General features: G+C 40.7%; 1 protein-coding gene across 2 annotated transcripts in view; it reads right to left on the bottom strand.

Annotated features, from left to right (window-relative positions):
* Positions 1–6: 6 nt before the first annotated feature.
* Positions 7–16187, bottom strand: part of LOC124463130 (ras-specific guanine nucleotide-releasing factor RalGPS1) — a 111806-nt gene continuing 95625 nt past the window's right edge. Inside the window, exons 11-20 of one of the 2 annotated variants that reach the window (XM_047014884.1) lie at positions 14505–14572; positions 6886–7012; positions 6466–6617; positions 6057–6105; positions 5190–5270; positions 3820–3925; positions 3610–3702; positions 3259–3364; positions 2991–3082; positions 7–2885 (exon numbers count right to left, since the gene is read on the bottom strand). In XM_047014884.1, the coding sequence (XP_046870840.1) occupies positions 2856–2885; positions 2991–3082; positions 3259–3364; positions 3610–3702; positions 3820–3925; positions 5190–5270; positions 6057–6105; positions 6466–6617; positions 6886–7012; positions 14505–14572 (904 nt within the window). In that variant the 3' untranslated portion in view covers positions 7–2855. The remainder of the gene's footprint in view (positions 2886–2990; positions 3083–3258; positions 3365–3609; positions 3703–3819; positions 3926–5189; positions 5271–6056; positions 6106–6465; positions 6618–6885; positions 7013–14504; positions 14573–16187) is intronic. The other variant, XM_047014886.1, reaches the window with a different exon arrangement.

Here is a 16187-nt window from a genome sequence, read left to right as displayed (position 1 = left end):
AAAAAATGACTCTTTGCACATATTCTTTTAATACATGAATCAGTGTCAATGTTTAAAGCTGAAAAATACAGCAACGAACAACAATGCCAAGGTAAGAAATAACTTAGCAAAAATATTCACAGGGCATACAAGTAAGTGGTTGTCACAGTTACTACAGACACCAGAAACTTTGTACACAAAATACATGCAATTTCCCATTTAACATTGTTTTTTTTCTCTGGGTAATTGATAAAACCATAAAACCTGTTATTGTCAGACAGATACACAAGTACAAAAAATAAAGTGGAGAAAGAAGACCATCCTCACAAATTATGTAAAGCTTCCCTCAAAAAATTTGTAAAATGTATTTATGCTCATTACATAAATACATTTGTGACAAGTGTTTGCATACGGCATGGAGTATTTGAATGGTTGATCTTGGCAACAACTTCAATACTTAAATTGTGGGAATGAAGATTGCAGTCAGTGTGCATTACATTTTACAGGCCTTTGGGTGAGTTAACTGGGGCTGTAATTAGGTTTGAATCCAGATGGATTATTAAGATGTCTCAACACAGAACCATTCCATATGATGTTCTTGACTCAAAGCCATCTAAAGGAATACCCTTGCACACTGACACTGATGTAAAGTGTTGATTATTAGTTCAAGACTGGGAAAAAGAATAGAATGTAAAATAGTAGGTGGATTTTCTCACAATTATGTTACACAGATGTAATTGGATGGCATAATCCATCTTCTTCCTTTAAGATCCTCTAATGTCTAACTGATCCTTTCAGAAACTTCCATTTAAGTTACACATTTAGTTTATTTTCCCAGTGCTAACATCCATCGATACAGTGTGTAAAGTAGTAAAAGCTGAAAACTCAAAGTGCAACTCCAAAAAGTTAGTTTTATTTACTGTGCAGTCACCAACCTATCTTCTATTTAGTTGACAAGAGTGGTTTAACCCCGTGTTGAATCATTGTTGATAAAAATGAATGGTTGAGAAGTGTAGGCACCCCGCTTTCACATTATGGATGTATCAAAATGCACAGAGTACAATTACAATCTAAAACTTGTATGTGTAGTAAATCACAGATATAATTAAGTGAACTTCAAAAGTTGTCTTTACTTCTTAAAAAGAAAGGTGCTGATATGATTCAAAGGTGGAATCATGGATGCGGACTGAAGACATTTTCTCATCTCATCTCTGTTTTGTTCAGAATGCAGTCCTTCATTCAAACATAAACACAAAATAAAATATACACTGTTAATGCTGCCTCAGTCATTGGCTCACACACTTTGGTGGGTGTAACTAATACAGTCATCATTTCGAAATGACATTTGTTAGTTAAACATTAATTAAAGTTTTATTGACAATATTAACCATTGAGTGTGCCAAGATTGTAGTTACTCACAGGCAAAACAAATGACTTAGGTGCCTTTGTTATATGATTCTCACATCTTAGAAAATTGGTGTGGATCATTAATGTAATTTGCAGCCTTCATTTATTTAGTAAAATGTTCTTCATTAAGAAGTAAGCAAGGGAATTTTTTCTTTTATGTATATCTTGCATATTTCGAGCATTTATACCGAATAACAAATTTGTACCAATGTTATGCCTTTTAAGAGAGTCATTTGTCAACATTCCATAAATAGTCTATTTCCCTTTTTAACATCCCTTACATAGAATTCTCAAATTGCGACATTCGCTGGATGTCCTATGATTGCTTGCTCTTTGCTTGTTTTCAACCAATGTGTCTTGTGGTTGGGTGTCATAAAATTTACACGCGAAAATAGATAGAAAAGTTTACTCAATGGACTGGTTAAAACCTCTTGTAGATTAAAATAATGATCAGACATGGTTTAAGGACTGTGTTCACTTTACTTTAAGATGGCAAAACGCTTCAGAGGTGCATTAGATGTGTACTGACCATTACAGTCCACCCTTTCAACAGATAAGGAAGGCCAATGTTACCTCATGTTTAATTACATACATTTTTCTATCTTGACAGTCAGTACAGAATTGAACTAAAATTTTATTTTTTAAACTTTAAATATGTTGTATCACGAGGGTGTGTTTTCTGTCAGCTGATTCTTGTAGAAAACAACCATTTCATTTTCACCATCAGTCGATTTATCTGAGCCAATTCAAATGTCTTCCTGCAACTTTTATTGGCAACGGTGTAATTGACTATGGATAGACACGACAAGGGGGAGCAAAGTTACAGGTTTCACTGATCCTCTGTTTTAGAAACAACTCGGTTTGGCATTTTCCCTCATCATTATTTCTAGAAAGACTCAAGTCCAGTGGGCCATGCAAGGTTCGGAGTTCACGGAGAGTATGGTGTCTTCACAGTTGGCTCCTGTATCCAGCTTTGTGATCATTTGAGTACCAACCGCGGGGGGGCCTGATGCTGTACTGTAGTAATCATTCTGTCATCAACCAACCTCAATATTAACACTGTCAAGTCTTTGTGCATGTTTCTTAGTCCTTTTATCAAAGCACAAACCCAACATGGGCCAAAAAAAAACAAATGCGCCCGCGCTCACACCATTTAAAGCAGCGTGACAAACGACAACGAACGTGAAAGCTTTGACACAGACCAAGGGTTTTGAATGATCGCTTGACGCCGTTGTCCTCGAACAACAAATTTCCCTTCACATTGCACGTTTTCCAGGTTAAATCGCTGGAGTGTGTCTGTATTCAACGAGATTTCTGCTCCTGTATGAAGTCTAGGATGTGCACACCACTCCTCATCCTCCCATTTCCTTGGGTCCCACATTGTTCCTCTGTTCAGCAAAAATGTCAAAGACTCCCCTTCTGAATGGGTTTGGCACAGTATCTTCCCCTCTGGGTAAGCAGACCTTTCTTCACTCAAATGACATGAGGTTGGTTGGTATCTGGAAGGGAATAAACACCATTAGTCAGAATTGCAAATAAAACAACACTGGGTGATTGATTTCAAATAGTACAGGACAGATGACCCAAAGAAAAGTATCACACACCTGAGGTCTATTGCTTCTGCAGGCCTCCTCCAAGTTTTTGTGCCAAATGATTGCTGAAAACCTGGATCCTGTCTGGAACTTGTAAACATTACCTGTAAATCAAGAAGACTCCATTGCTCACAAATCAGAAATAAAGCAAACTTTTTTCTTATAGAAAAATTCAGATTAGGATAGTATTTAGGATTTTGCAATCAGTGTTTGCTTTATTGAAATCTTGGTTTCGATACAAATAATAAAATCCTTAAATTTCTTTTTTGCTGAGGCTGACCTTTATCCGGGTCATTGAGGTGGAAAATGTTCGGTCTTGCAGGGTCATCGGGCAGAACCACCATCCAACCTGTCACACACACCTTCTTACATGGCGAGGATTTGTACTGAAAAAAGAATGATGGTACATAACTGTCAGATACACTCAAAAGCCTTAAAAAATACACCAAAAGACAGATCAAGAACAACCATTCCATTTTGATCATATTTTCTGACTGAAAATTGTAAAAAAAAAAAATAATCCAGTTTTTTTTTTTTTAAAGATTACTCCTAGGGTCTGGTTTCGCTTGGCTGTCCATTGCCTTAAAACTTTTTATTTGTATTTTTTGTATAAAGTTTTCTGATGACACACATGCTTTCTTTCAGAGGCCCTCAATGCTTTGGCCCCATAGAACATCAGGGTCGAGCCGGAGAGGGTGATCCAGAACCTTGTCCATGACGACAACTACAACAAAAACAAAATCACAAACTCAAAAGTAGGGCAATAACAGAAGAAAAGTCCAGGGAAACCTTATATTAACCGACGTAAGTCGTAGCATATAGTCACACTATCCGTCCTTACTTTGGGTTTCCGACCCTCCTTCAGCAGGGTCTTCCGCCGGAGGGGCCCCTCAATGGTGACGCTGCCCACCTCGGTGCACCCATGGCAGGAATTGGCACCTGAAGGGCTGCGGAGACAGGGGCAGGGTGGATGGGGCGGGACCAGGGGCATTGATGGAAAGGAGAGGTGGGAGTCCAAACAGAGTCGCTATTATTCTTGAATCGAGGGACTGTTGTTACAGATCTCTAAACCCATGCTTTCTGTTGAGCTTCTTGACATGATCAGACATGGCAGGAGAGTATGTCATAATGGGATGTTCCTGTGGTGAACTGGAGCTGGCATGCATTGGCTAACTCTCTCTTCATACTGTTCCACTGACTTAACAAAGGTTGAAATCCAGGTTTTGGCTTCCATTTCAATGCATCATGACTTCAACATGAATTATTTCAACAGTTGTCCAAGCAACAGGTAGACCTATTGTGACTGCAATCAGGACCACCTGGAATGCCATCAGTGCTACAGTAGATGACTTTGCCATAAGAAAATCAAGATTAAAGATTGATCTTCCTGGGGATGACTGGAGAGGTAGCTTTTGTTTTCAACTACTGAGAAATGTCATAGAGCCAGATGAGAAGCACCGGAGGAACATCATGTCCGCAAAAAGGGAAATAAAACAGGAGAACATAGAAACCCAAGCTGTGTTTAGTCTGTGGTATTGGTCTGATTCTAATTAACCATCCACCAGCATTATCCTGAGTAAACTGCATTGAAGCCAATCAAATACGTGCACAAAGTTTGTTTAACTCGTGTCAGGATCAGTTGTATAGTTCTATGCATTGTGTTCCGAGTGTGTGGAATTTGAAAGTGGACACCACTTGTTTTTAGGAAACATGATAGCTCTCAATGGGATCCTCACACTTGGTTAACATTCTCAAATGCAAATGCACACTTAAATGGCGCAGAAAGAGACAGCTCTTAAGTGCCCTTAAGAATTGAAATAGGAATCTCACTCGTGCACCCCATTAGAGATATTAGTGTTCGTCCACCAAGCTTGTACCTCAGCCCCTGCCAAGTTGTGAAAGTGTAAGTGTCTGTGGCAAGACAAGACACAGAGAAGAGCCCAGGTAGAAGCCCCCCCCCCCCCATGTTGTGAACTTGTCTCAGCCCACAGTCAATGGAGGTGTGTTGACCGTCTACTGACAAGGTTTGAGGGGCAACTTCCACCGACACACAGGGGGTTAGAGAGACAGAAATGAAACAGTGCTGCATGCAGTGACAAGAGATGACAGCTTGATACGTCCCACTAGCCCCCTCCCTCCCCTCCTTGAAATGAAAAGTCCTTTATTTTTTGGGAGGACATGACATAACCCCCACCATCACCACCACTGTACCTGTAAACATAGCTGCGGCTCCGGGGGGAATTGCGTAGTGGGACCCTCCAGTTAGGGCCCAGTGTGGAGTACATGCGCCCCCTGTTTGTGTCACACATTGGTCATAATCAGTCGGAATGGCTATTTGGGGTTCATAATAGGTTGAGGTTTATAATTCCCTGCTCTTCACAAGTGAGTCTAAATATTCAATATGTATTTAGGTCTTCTTTAAGGCCAGTTTCCCTTGACTTGTGAAATTAAATGTGTGATTAAACCTTGAAAAAAAAAAGGTCAGTCCAAAGTCTTGTAAGCCTTTTTTTTGCCTACATAGGTAGTCTTATAATTTGTCCAGGCCTAAACATTATTTACATCCAGATTACCTCCTGTTTCGCTACAGGGATTGGGATAAACCACAGACCATTCCCAGAATTGTTGGTGGCGGACACAAATAAACATGAAAAGCTGCCACAAAACAACACAGAGGTACAATTATATTATTTAATGAGGCTTTATGCAGTGGTGCTCTACCTCAAGTTCCCTTCAAGGTTGACAAGGTTAGCTACACTCCAAGTTGCAATATCTGACCACAATGACATTTCCTTCAGAGTGGTGTGTTAGTATCAGGTTAGTAATCACTTTGAGATGATGAACTTGAGTAACAACAAACACTATTAGTAAAATCCCAATAAAGTAAGTCTTTATTGATGAACTTTTTTATGGAAATTAAGCTTGTAATAAAGGTATTGCAAAACAGTAACACATTGTGTAAAATGTGTCAAGTTTTTCACTATTAGTCTATTCATAGTGACATTTCAAAGTGATTCGTAAACCCCCAAGGGTTGAATGCAGTGATGGGTTGCCATGTCCGAATCACTGTCCTGTTCTTACCTTTCCATTCCTGGTGATAAGTCCTCGCCGAACGAGCTTTCACTGCTGCCTATGCACGAGAAAACAAAACCCTCTTAAATCAAATGAACGATTAATTAAATAAAGGCATACACTAATCTATAATACAAAATCGTACTCTAACAAGACAAAAGAAGCATGTGTTTCCCACCAAAGGTTTGGTTAAGTTAAAATATTATCTAAATAGTTTAACAGTTAGTTAATAGTAAAAAGTATTTCTGAGCAGAGTAATGGCAATATCAACATTTTGGATCATTGGAACTACTATTTACATGCTATTAAAACAAATCATTATGCTAATCCATACTCTTATCCAAACCCTTGCTTTATCCAGCACTGGAAGAACTGTCCCAGAGATCTCATCTCGGTAAAGCGAATGATGTGGGGGTACCTATAGATAAACCATTGGACACAGAAGTGCTGTGGGGGTCATGCCTCGCTGGGCTCTGGGACTCCAGGAAGCTATCGTCCAACAGGTGGCGAGGTTTCTCTATGGGGAAGGTAGCACTCTTGCTCTCTGACATTCCAGACTGGCACATCATGCTGAGAAAGAGGGAGGGAGGAAATGGGTTGACATGGAAAAATGTTTCACGTTTATATAATATAACCATAAATAATTAATAACCTCCCCCTAAATATACATTTGCAACGTAAACATAATTCACAGACAAAGATCAAGCTACAGTAAAAAAACGTAAATATACATATTGTGTATACATTTCACATCCCATTTCATGGTTAGCCACTGCCCATAAGGAATATTGTGAACAGAAACATTGAAAGGTTCATTCAGGACCAGACAAACACCCACTTGTTGCCCAGGCTGTGGCTCTTCCTGTGACGAGAGGGGGGAGGGGTGGGGATGTGCACCCCCACGGAGGCATCAGGGCAGGTAGGCCGCCGGTTATACCTCACAGAGGCAGACACCTCAGACGGACCTCAAGTAGACAAACAATAGACATCGGTGGTCTGTTAAGAACTGCAATGACATCTGCACAACGTCTACCTCTCAAGCGATAACACTGGAATTCATCTACAGCTTGGGTTGGTTAGACAAACGTTGAGTGTTGCACACCTCAGCGGAGGTTAAATAGAAAATTACAAAAATATGACGTAGGACACGTCCACTGTTTTACAATTGGAAACACCTTGCTTAACTCTACATCTCGGTACAGCATACACAGTTCTCAAAGGTCGTATTGGTGAGGTTCAAAATAATGCCACTAGGTGGGGTCAGTGGGGTAATGTAGGGGTGGGAGGTCTCCCATCCATCCAGGTCTGCTCATATGGTATCATGTGAAACAGCACAAATCTTTCCATTCATCAACATCATGTGCTCCTCAAGTTTCCAGTTTTTTAGGCAAAAACTGTGCGAGAACCTTCTCCATCTTGTGCGGATATCGACAGAGATTCAAGCATCAGTGCCATGAACCTATCATTAGCCTGTCCCGATGTTTCAATCGGAGCTGGATGGACGGAATTGGCAAAGGCCCTGTGGTGTTGCCATGCCTTTCCTCTGCCAGTGGAACCTCTGACTCAGGCCACCCTCTCCCTCCACCACAGTGCTTTGTGTCAAACCTACAGGGGCCACTCAATCAGTCATGACATCACCACCTAGGACCAAGCCAGGCTGTCTGCAGGCATTTTACATTTAGGGCAGTCCAAAGTCTTGTAAGCCTGCTTAAATTGGGCCTGTATTACATTTCACCAGCTACAGCCCGATTGGGTAATAAAGTACAGAATTGCCTGATAGATCAACTAAATATCTGTTAGTCCAAACTGTAACCAGTTGTTACTTATTTGTTGCAGCTGGCTGTTTGAGGGGTCAAGTCATTTATTTATGGGAGGGCCTGTTGACATTGTCTGCAACCCTATACTCAGGTATTCAGTGAAAAGATTCCATTCTTTCTCGCCTACAGGGAAGTCACAAGTAGATCATGATAATATTGACTATTTCACCCATGTCAGTAGTACAAGATAAAATAGTGACCTTTTCATGGACCATGTTCATGTACAGACTGCCTCTTGTTTTATGACCGTGGAGCCATGGGACATGTAGTCTGTCCTACTGCTTCTAATGAGGCTTGCTGGTAAACACTGTAGCAGAGAAGAATGGAAGCCACCCTGCTGTCTAGCGCTGTTTGTTTATCCTTAAATACCTTGAAACCCACATCTTAACCAGCAGAGTTGATCCCATATGTTTGCTGTAAAAATTCTGAGCGTAGGTTGCTATAAAATACTAACATACTTTGTCCTCTGAACATATTCACTGTATATACGTGTATATACATACATACATATATATTATATATATATATATATATTGTATGTGTGTGTATATTCACCCACAATATAGGTTTATATATGTTATAATTGATTTCAATTTCAGAAATGGAAAATAATAGCAATGCATGTGATATTGTTCACGAAGGAGTCAACATAGCGGTAGTCAAAAATACAGTACACAAGGTATTAATCATGTGTCATAGGTCATGTCATTGTGTTGTTCTTCCTATTTTAGCCACACCGGGGATTGAACTTCGGGGTGCTCCTCAGCACGCAAGGACCACCTCTCAAACATGGCTTTATAGCCAGCGATACCACCAAAAAGCTAGCTGTTCTATGGTGCGGGTGGGTGGTATTCTATATACTGAGGAATGAGTTTAGCCAATTCAACTTGGTTACACGTGTACGACATCATATTTAAAAAGGGTTACTGCTACACGGTAAAACATAAAACAGAAGGGGAGGGAAATGCCATTGATTGTGTGTAATTGCACCTTTTCAGTGACATTCTCGACCTCAAGGCCTGCTCGCACATGGGAACGTACCATGCCGATCTTTCATGTCTGGGACTTTTCCTTGCAATCAATAGGCGGCATCCACACAGCCACCACTTTACTGTTCACCCCACAAAATGACTGTCATTTGGCCTCGGGTGAAAATGTGAGGAGAACACTTTGAGGAATACATGTAATTACAGTTACGGAACGGTTACGTCACCCTGTTGTAGATGAGTACCCCTAATCCCTTCAATTACATTGCCTCTGCCCTGCATCCAAGAAATGATCTACATGTAACCAGCTTGTCACACAGAACCAGGTGGTTAACCTGCCCTCTGTAACGTGATCCCTCTGTGAACGTGAATGCTGGCTAGCTAAAAGAACAAATATAAAGTGGATACTTTCAGTATAGATCAGTGAATTTTATTCCATAAATTAATCTGTTCACTGATGACTAAACTATTTTACAGCATTGCAAATGTAGTGAGGTCAGCAATACCACACAGAGCCAATACCTTGCCACACCTGAAGAGTGATTCAATCACATCAGACAAACCTAATCAGCCCTTGTGACACCCTCAGTATGCTGATTACCCACCAAACGCCGATGCAAAGGAACCATAGAATTGGGGGGGGACCTCCCCAATCGAACTTATCAGCCCTCCTGCTAGCGTGCAAGCTTCAAAGGGCCTGCTTGAGACAACACGTCTCCAGCAACCATTTGTGCTCTGCGTTTTGGCGGCGATTTGAACAAAGAACATACCTTGATCAGAACTTTTGAGGAAAGTTCTTGAGACTTCACCTATACCACAAGAGTAGAAGGTGAAGAATTATGACAGGGATATTTGTGTCATGTTTGTTACTTTGTTTTAATGTTGTGTACACTGAAATCTTGATTCTAGTAACTACTCCCTCTACCTGAAAGATAGTAATTCTTGCTATCTACACAAAGCTATCATAATAAAACAATTATTCAACTGTATTTTGTAACTGTACCAAGATGTCCAGAACAATATTTGAACAATGTTATGAACCAGCCAGAGACCAGTTCACACCTTTGGTAGGTGTGAAGAAAGCAGGGGGGAGTTGAGAACCCAGCTTCCCCCAATCAACGTCTGACCCCAGACAGGTCCTCCCTCGAACTCTGAACTGTATGAAACTCCAAGATGACCATCAATCTCTGACTCCAGCGAAACCAACCATGGCATGAACAATCAGGACTGGCAGTCCAAAGGACGTCGCCAAGCTTCTCCTGAGATTCAACTTTATAGAAATCGACACTATCTGGACGTTTCAACAGAAGAACCAAAAACCCAATTCTAATTGTGACTTGACTGAGATCCCGCAGACTCAGTCACATGACCCTGCAGCCCAGCCGCACTTGGACTTCAGATTCTTCAAATGGACCTTTGGCACCCTCAACCTCATTGATCAACCCCTGATCAAACGTAACTATGGCTAATGCTCTTACCTTCCCGACATGGCATTGGCGTGAGCTCTGTTTATGATTTGTAAGGATTTAATCATCACAATTTCTGTCTTTCTTTAAGTTACACCATTTCATTCTGTTCATTGAAACCAATCTCTCATACCAAATTCATAATCTAACTTGTTCATATGATCCATAAATACCTTACTTGAATAGATTCATTGTAAAGATATTTTGACTTGTGCGTGCTCCCTAATGTTACGATTGGCTCTACACTTAAAACAAATTCATTCCTAAAGATGAGACTAATGTTTGTGATGGTAAGACAATTCATCAGAGAACAAATATAATACATGTTGAACATCATGTCATCACCAGCTGCATCACGGGCACTGCACTATCTATCTATAATTTCAGAAATCTGAGTCCCTGACATCATCGTGGGCACTGTACACTATCTATAATTCCAGGAATCTGTGTGTGTGCGCCACCAATTTCATCACAGGCACAGTGCACTATCTGTAGTTCATGTAATCTGTATTTGTGCATTTCACTGACATCTTAATCACCGACTGCATTATGGGCACTGTGCACTAGTAATAAATAAATACTCAATGGCAGTTGTCAGTCAGTCAGTCGAACAGTCAGTCTTATAGACAAAAGAAAACTCCAACGTGATGATGTTCCATTTGTATTACAAGACTACAAGATTCTGCAGATTCTGAAGGTTCCCTTCAGTGTACAATGTTCATCAACTAGACAAACAAAAAAACATTCTGTCACAATATTTTTTGCACACCTAAAACCAGTTGCCCTTGAACTAAGGAAGACCTTTTAGTTTTACAGTCAGTACTTTATTGAGTCCGTCACAGTTAATAACTTAATTGTGCACTCATTAGTTTAATACTTAAAGTGAATGACCTGGAAGTGCATTGTTTTGTATTTAAAGTAGAAGTCATTGTTTTGTAATTGTTTTTCATGGTTTCCCTATGACTAGGAAACCATTTAAAGAGATACCAACTGTACTGAGAAGCACTATGCATTTATGCAAAAACAGCAAGCATGTCATTTATTAAGAATCACACCATCAACTCACAGACTCCACATCTTGGAGCAATCTACTACACCACAACACACAGACCGCAGTCTGCTACTTCCTAAATGGCTTTCACCGAGGCTTTGAGCTACTTCTATGTCAGCAATAACAAGCTCTCGTGGAAACATGTCGGTCTAACAGTCACACCAGAAGAAGAGAGAACCTCGCCCGTGAGGTGATAATGAGTGACCTTCCCCGGAACTTGTAGAGATATGCTGTCTACCCATACACCTAGCTGAGCCATTAGCATTACAACGTGGGGAAGACGGGAGTGTGAACCAGGTTGGACTCACAACCTCCACAGTGAACTAATGAACCCTGTGGAGACCGAGACCATTAGCAATCAACCTTTTCCATTGTGTGTCCATTAAACCTTTTTTCCCCCTCTGCTGGGGGAAGATAACTGTTCATGGTGGTGTGCTAAATGAGAGGCATCTGCACAGGCATTGGCTTTCCCTGTCCTTTCAATGTCTCCCTTGCTGAATACACCGGCGTCTGTTTGCCATTAAGGATCTGCACGTTGCTCTATTGAAATCCAGGTCCAGAGTAAAACAAGTATGCAATAAGCGCCAGGCGTTCAAGGCACGTTCCTTAGTAAAGTGCTCAAAATAATACTGCCCATTTTCTGTCATTTGAGAGAGAAAAAGGTTTCTGTTGAGTTCATGACTTCCACCACAAGGACATGGTGTGTCGGTGTGTATTACACTAACTGTTGAGGGTGTATCTACCATATGATGAGGTAGAATGATGTGATAGTGTGTCCATTGTGCAAGCATTTGAATGTGTGTGTGTGTGTGTGTCTGTACATGTGCTGGGAGGGTGTATTCTGGATCCTGTCATATGTCATTTTGTTTTGGCCTTGTTGTGCATGGGGAGAGTGAGTAACGCTACCTCATCCACTTGGCTCGAGACTAATTGGACATGTTCGCTGTTTACGGAACCAGCCGACAAAATGGAGACCTGGCCGGAGTCCTCGGAGCCCCCTCCTCTTACATGTTACGCAACAAAAATGTTTCTGAGGACAGCAGAGAACACCCAAGTCAATGTGATCACTGCCATTATGGCAATTTATGAAGTGTTCTTCAGACGCCTCCTTTAGATGTCATCCTGTGTTTTTTTCTCGTAGAGCCAAACCGCCTGATGAGTGATATCTTTTCACTTTGTCATGCTTCCAGAAAGATTGACTAATAATCTCAAGAAGGTGGTGGTTATTGAGATGCAGGCTGGATAACAAAACAGTGGATGATTTCCAAACAATTTTCTAAGTAATAGCTCATGAGCTCAAACGTTTTGCTTACCATGCAGAGTACATGGTTGACTTCTAACTTTCTAACAAGACAGCAACCATATCTGCCCCCCAAGGTATTTCATCATATATGTTTATTCAACAGTGCAAAGCATTGCCTGATGTCATCAGAACAGTTTGGATTGTTCTACTCAAGCTCTGTCAACGTGGTGACCATTCATTAAATGTAAAACAGCACGTTTTCCTCTGACTTTGTAATGAGAATAAATTGTGCTATAAAGATCAGGAAAAACAGTAACCATGGAATCCCTCGCGAATACATCCCATAACTAAGTCACTGACTATACTGGCTGAACCCTTGGACATGGAATACGACTATTGTAACATTCCTTCCATCTGCATTGCTGAGTGATGGAGACAGAGCTATTAATGTAGGAAGCTATTATCAGTGGCTGTTGTATACAGCATACTGTGAATGTTTTTCTGGGACTTAATTGCATATGAACTATACATTTACCATGACAAACCACTAAAAATAATCCAACACAATTCTATTCACAGATCCTGTCCAATAGACCCTGAATCAATACACTCTGTGTAAACACACCTAAACACACATATTTCTTAAACAAACATACACGTTTAATTGGAGGGTCACTTAAACAGCCAGCATGTGCTTGAAACCTGTCATTGAAACTCATTTGCATTCACCGTGTCTACTCTCTGTCAGCTCTTACACACAGTTAAACACACACAGTTTGTGCACACACACCCACACATAAACACACATCTGTTCATATCACACCCTCTCCGCCATCACTGTTTTGTTACACTGTTCCATGTCCTCTCTCTCCTTTCTGACCCACATCCTGGACTCATTCCAATGCCATAACATCATTGTAGCACCCTCCCAATGAACTCCTAAAATATAGACAAGGGGAGAGGACAAAAATAAAGGGATAAATGGAGTAGCCCCTCGAATGTTCACATGGGGTGTTTCAATCATGTACACACTGACGCACTTAACTGCTGATTTTTGGGGAGTCGTAAATCTTTCAAATTGTGTTACAGTCTTAATTACCACTTTCTGCCTTCACTTAACTTACAGTACTTCAGAGTGAACAAAGAGGGCGGGAGTAAGGATGATAAGGAGTGAACTAGACTAATCGAGAGAGGGGGGGGTGTGTGTGTGGGGAGTTAAGAGACACCGTTAGAGAGAGAGAGAGACAGAAAGGGAGAGAGAAAGGAAGAGAGAGACAGAGAAAGGAAATAAAGTAGGAGAGAGATATTGGTGGAGAGAGAGACACTCATGTCTCCTGATTCTTAAATGCCTCTGCTCTGGTGTTGTTTCAGCCCACTCGGTGATGGCGGCCAGGGCCACGCTCGTTTCCTCTGCCTCCAATCCAGACGTAATGAGTCAAACAGTGGCAGCCCTCGCCGGCCCTTCAGGGCCTCACAATAACTCTTTCAAGTCCTGCTGGGATTGGTCGAAGCAACTTCATTGCCACAGTATAAACACAGGTAAGGTCGAGATGGAAACATTGATGCATGCTGGGACGCCCCCTTCCCCTCCCCAACTGCTAGATTGAGGGCTATTCACAGGTCACGGTCGATCCCTGGTGTATAGAGATGAGGGGAGTAAATGAAACTTGATTCTATTGAATGTATTCTGTATTTGGCCTGTACAATTTATTGTTTTGTTTCTTTTCAGGAACTATTCTGTAAGTACTTGGCAGTATGCAAAGGATGTGCATGCAGAGTTTCTCATACATTATCGGTCATGCAGATGATACAATAGACACCAATGAATAAGAAGGGTTCAAAGGGGGGACATGGAAGCGGAACACATCAAGAATCACACACAGTCATTTGTCACCTGCTAAGTCTTCCTTTGAGGAGGCCATGCGGGGAGAACTGTTGCCAGGTTCAATCTTCAGAGACAGCCTGCAGGACAAAGAAGGCATCATTCAGCTCCAAATACAGTAATACCAGAGGACATCACTATCAACAGATACTTGACACTCTTAATCCTAATCCATTTGAGAGAAAAAAAAGAATGACAAAGAATTGTTTTCACAAATCTCTGGATCAGCAACATTGTTATTTCTGTCAAGGTTTCGCAATATTCTTCATAAAACAGTCTATGCAATTTGGAGGCAATGGCTGGATTTCATCGCGTCTGATTTCTTACCTACATGTGTGCTTCGATGTAAACTTGTGGCCTGTCTCTTTTCAAATTCAGTATCAATAACAGACAGAATGTAAAGTAGACCCTGCTTACGTAACTTTCAGTGGGTCTTCCCATTTGCTGACGGGTCTATGAGATCCCCACAAGGGAGTTACTTAGATACCATTGGGCATGCTGTGGTTCAATCCTAAATGAACACAACATAAACCAGCTACAGGAAACGTGTGCATGTTTCGCAGTTAAACACATCAACAAAAGCTCCCTGGACAGTACATAGAGTTTCTAAAAGCATGTTAAGCATAATGTTCAAATCGAATAAAAGATGGCAAACACGGCACATGTAGCCAGGTTAGTTTGTAAAGGACAATCAGACAAATATAAGTGCCTGTGTTTTTTATATTTATATGTAGTGTAGTATAAATTGTAGTCTCACATCATAATAGATGAAGTTTGTCAAGCTATCACATGCCAAGTATCTGAGATTCCAAACAAAGCAGACTTATTTAACACTAGTTCCCCTTATTCCAGAAATAATAAAACGGAATTGTTGATTTTAGATTAACAGCATCTTATCTTGTTCTTGCCTTTACACAGGATGATACCCATTTCAATTCAATTTTGGAGAGAAATTACAGCAGTTTCTGAATTATAGGATTTGTCTGGACACTTTTTGCAGTTTGGTTAACTGGCTAGGCATCGGTAATGTAAATACAAGTGGGTTGGACACACAAGGCGCAAATCAACAAAATCGGACATAAATATCATCCAGATGGTTCCAAGGAAACAACTCCCTACTCCCAGAAGGGATTTTTTCAAGTATAATATGCTGTTCGCCCTAAGCTTCTGTGGTGGTAGCAAATCATTCATAAATCTGTTCTCCTAGCCAAAAATTACTTTCTGAAGTAAATTTGGTGCTTGGCAACTGATGACTTATCCGACAGTCACAGTTTTGCTGGATACTTATTATTCTTCACCTGCCACCCCACCAGGTCTTTCAAATGGGCTTTTCTACCGTCAAGTTCAATAAAATATGAATTATTTACAGTTCCCGATATGATTAGGGAATAACCATGAAAATTATCAAGTGGGAAAATCTATTTAGTAATAAAATAACACACAAGGAGTATATGGTTTCAATTAGTATGTGACAAAAACAGCTATTCATCAAAGCTGTCTTTGCAGCTCTTTCCCAAATTGATGGCCTATTTCATTCAATGAATCAAACAAAGTAAAACAAACTGTCCTGTCAAGGAGAGACAAAGACTAACTACTGAATTAAATAATGTCTAAAATGGAAGGGAAATGAACAGATGTGACAAGAATAATTAACGCACACAGTTCCACGTATGCAGACATACCCAAACACACATA

This window comes from Hypomesus transpacificus, unplaced genomic scaffold, assembly GCF_021917145.1.
Source record: "Hypomesus transpacificus isolate Combined female unplaced genomic scaffold, fHypTra1 scaffold_27, whole genome shotgun sequence".
Lineage (NCBI taxonomy): Eukaryota > Metazoa > Chordata > Actinopteri > Osmeriformes > Osmeridae > Hypomesus > Hypomesus transpacificus.
The sequence above is the reverse complement of the archived record's forward strand: the minus strand, read 5'-3'. Positions and strand labels throughout refer to the sequence as shown.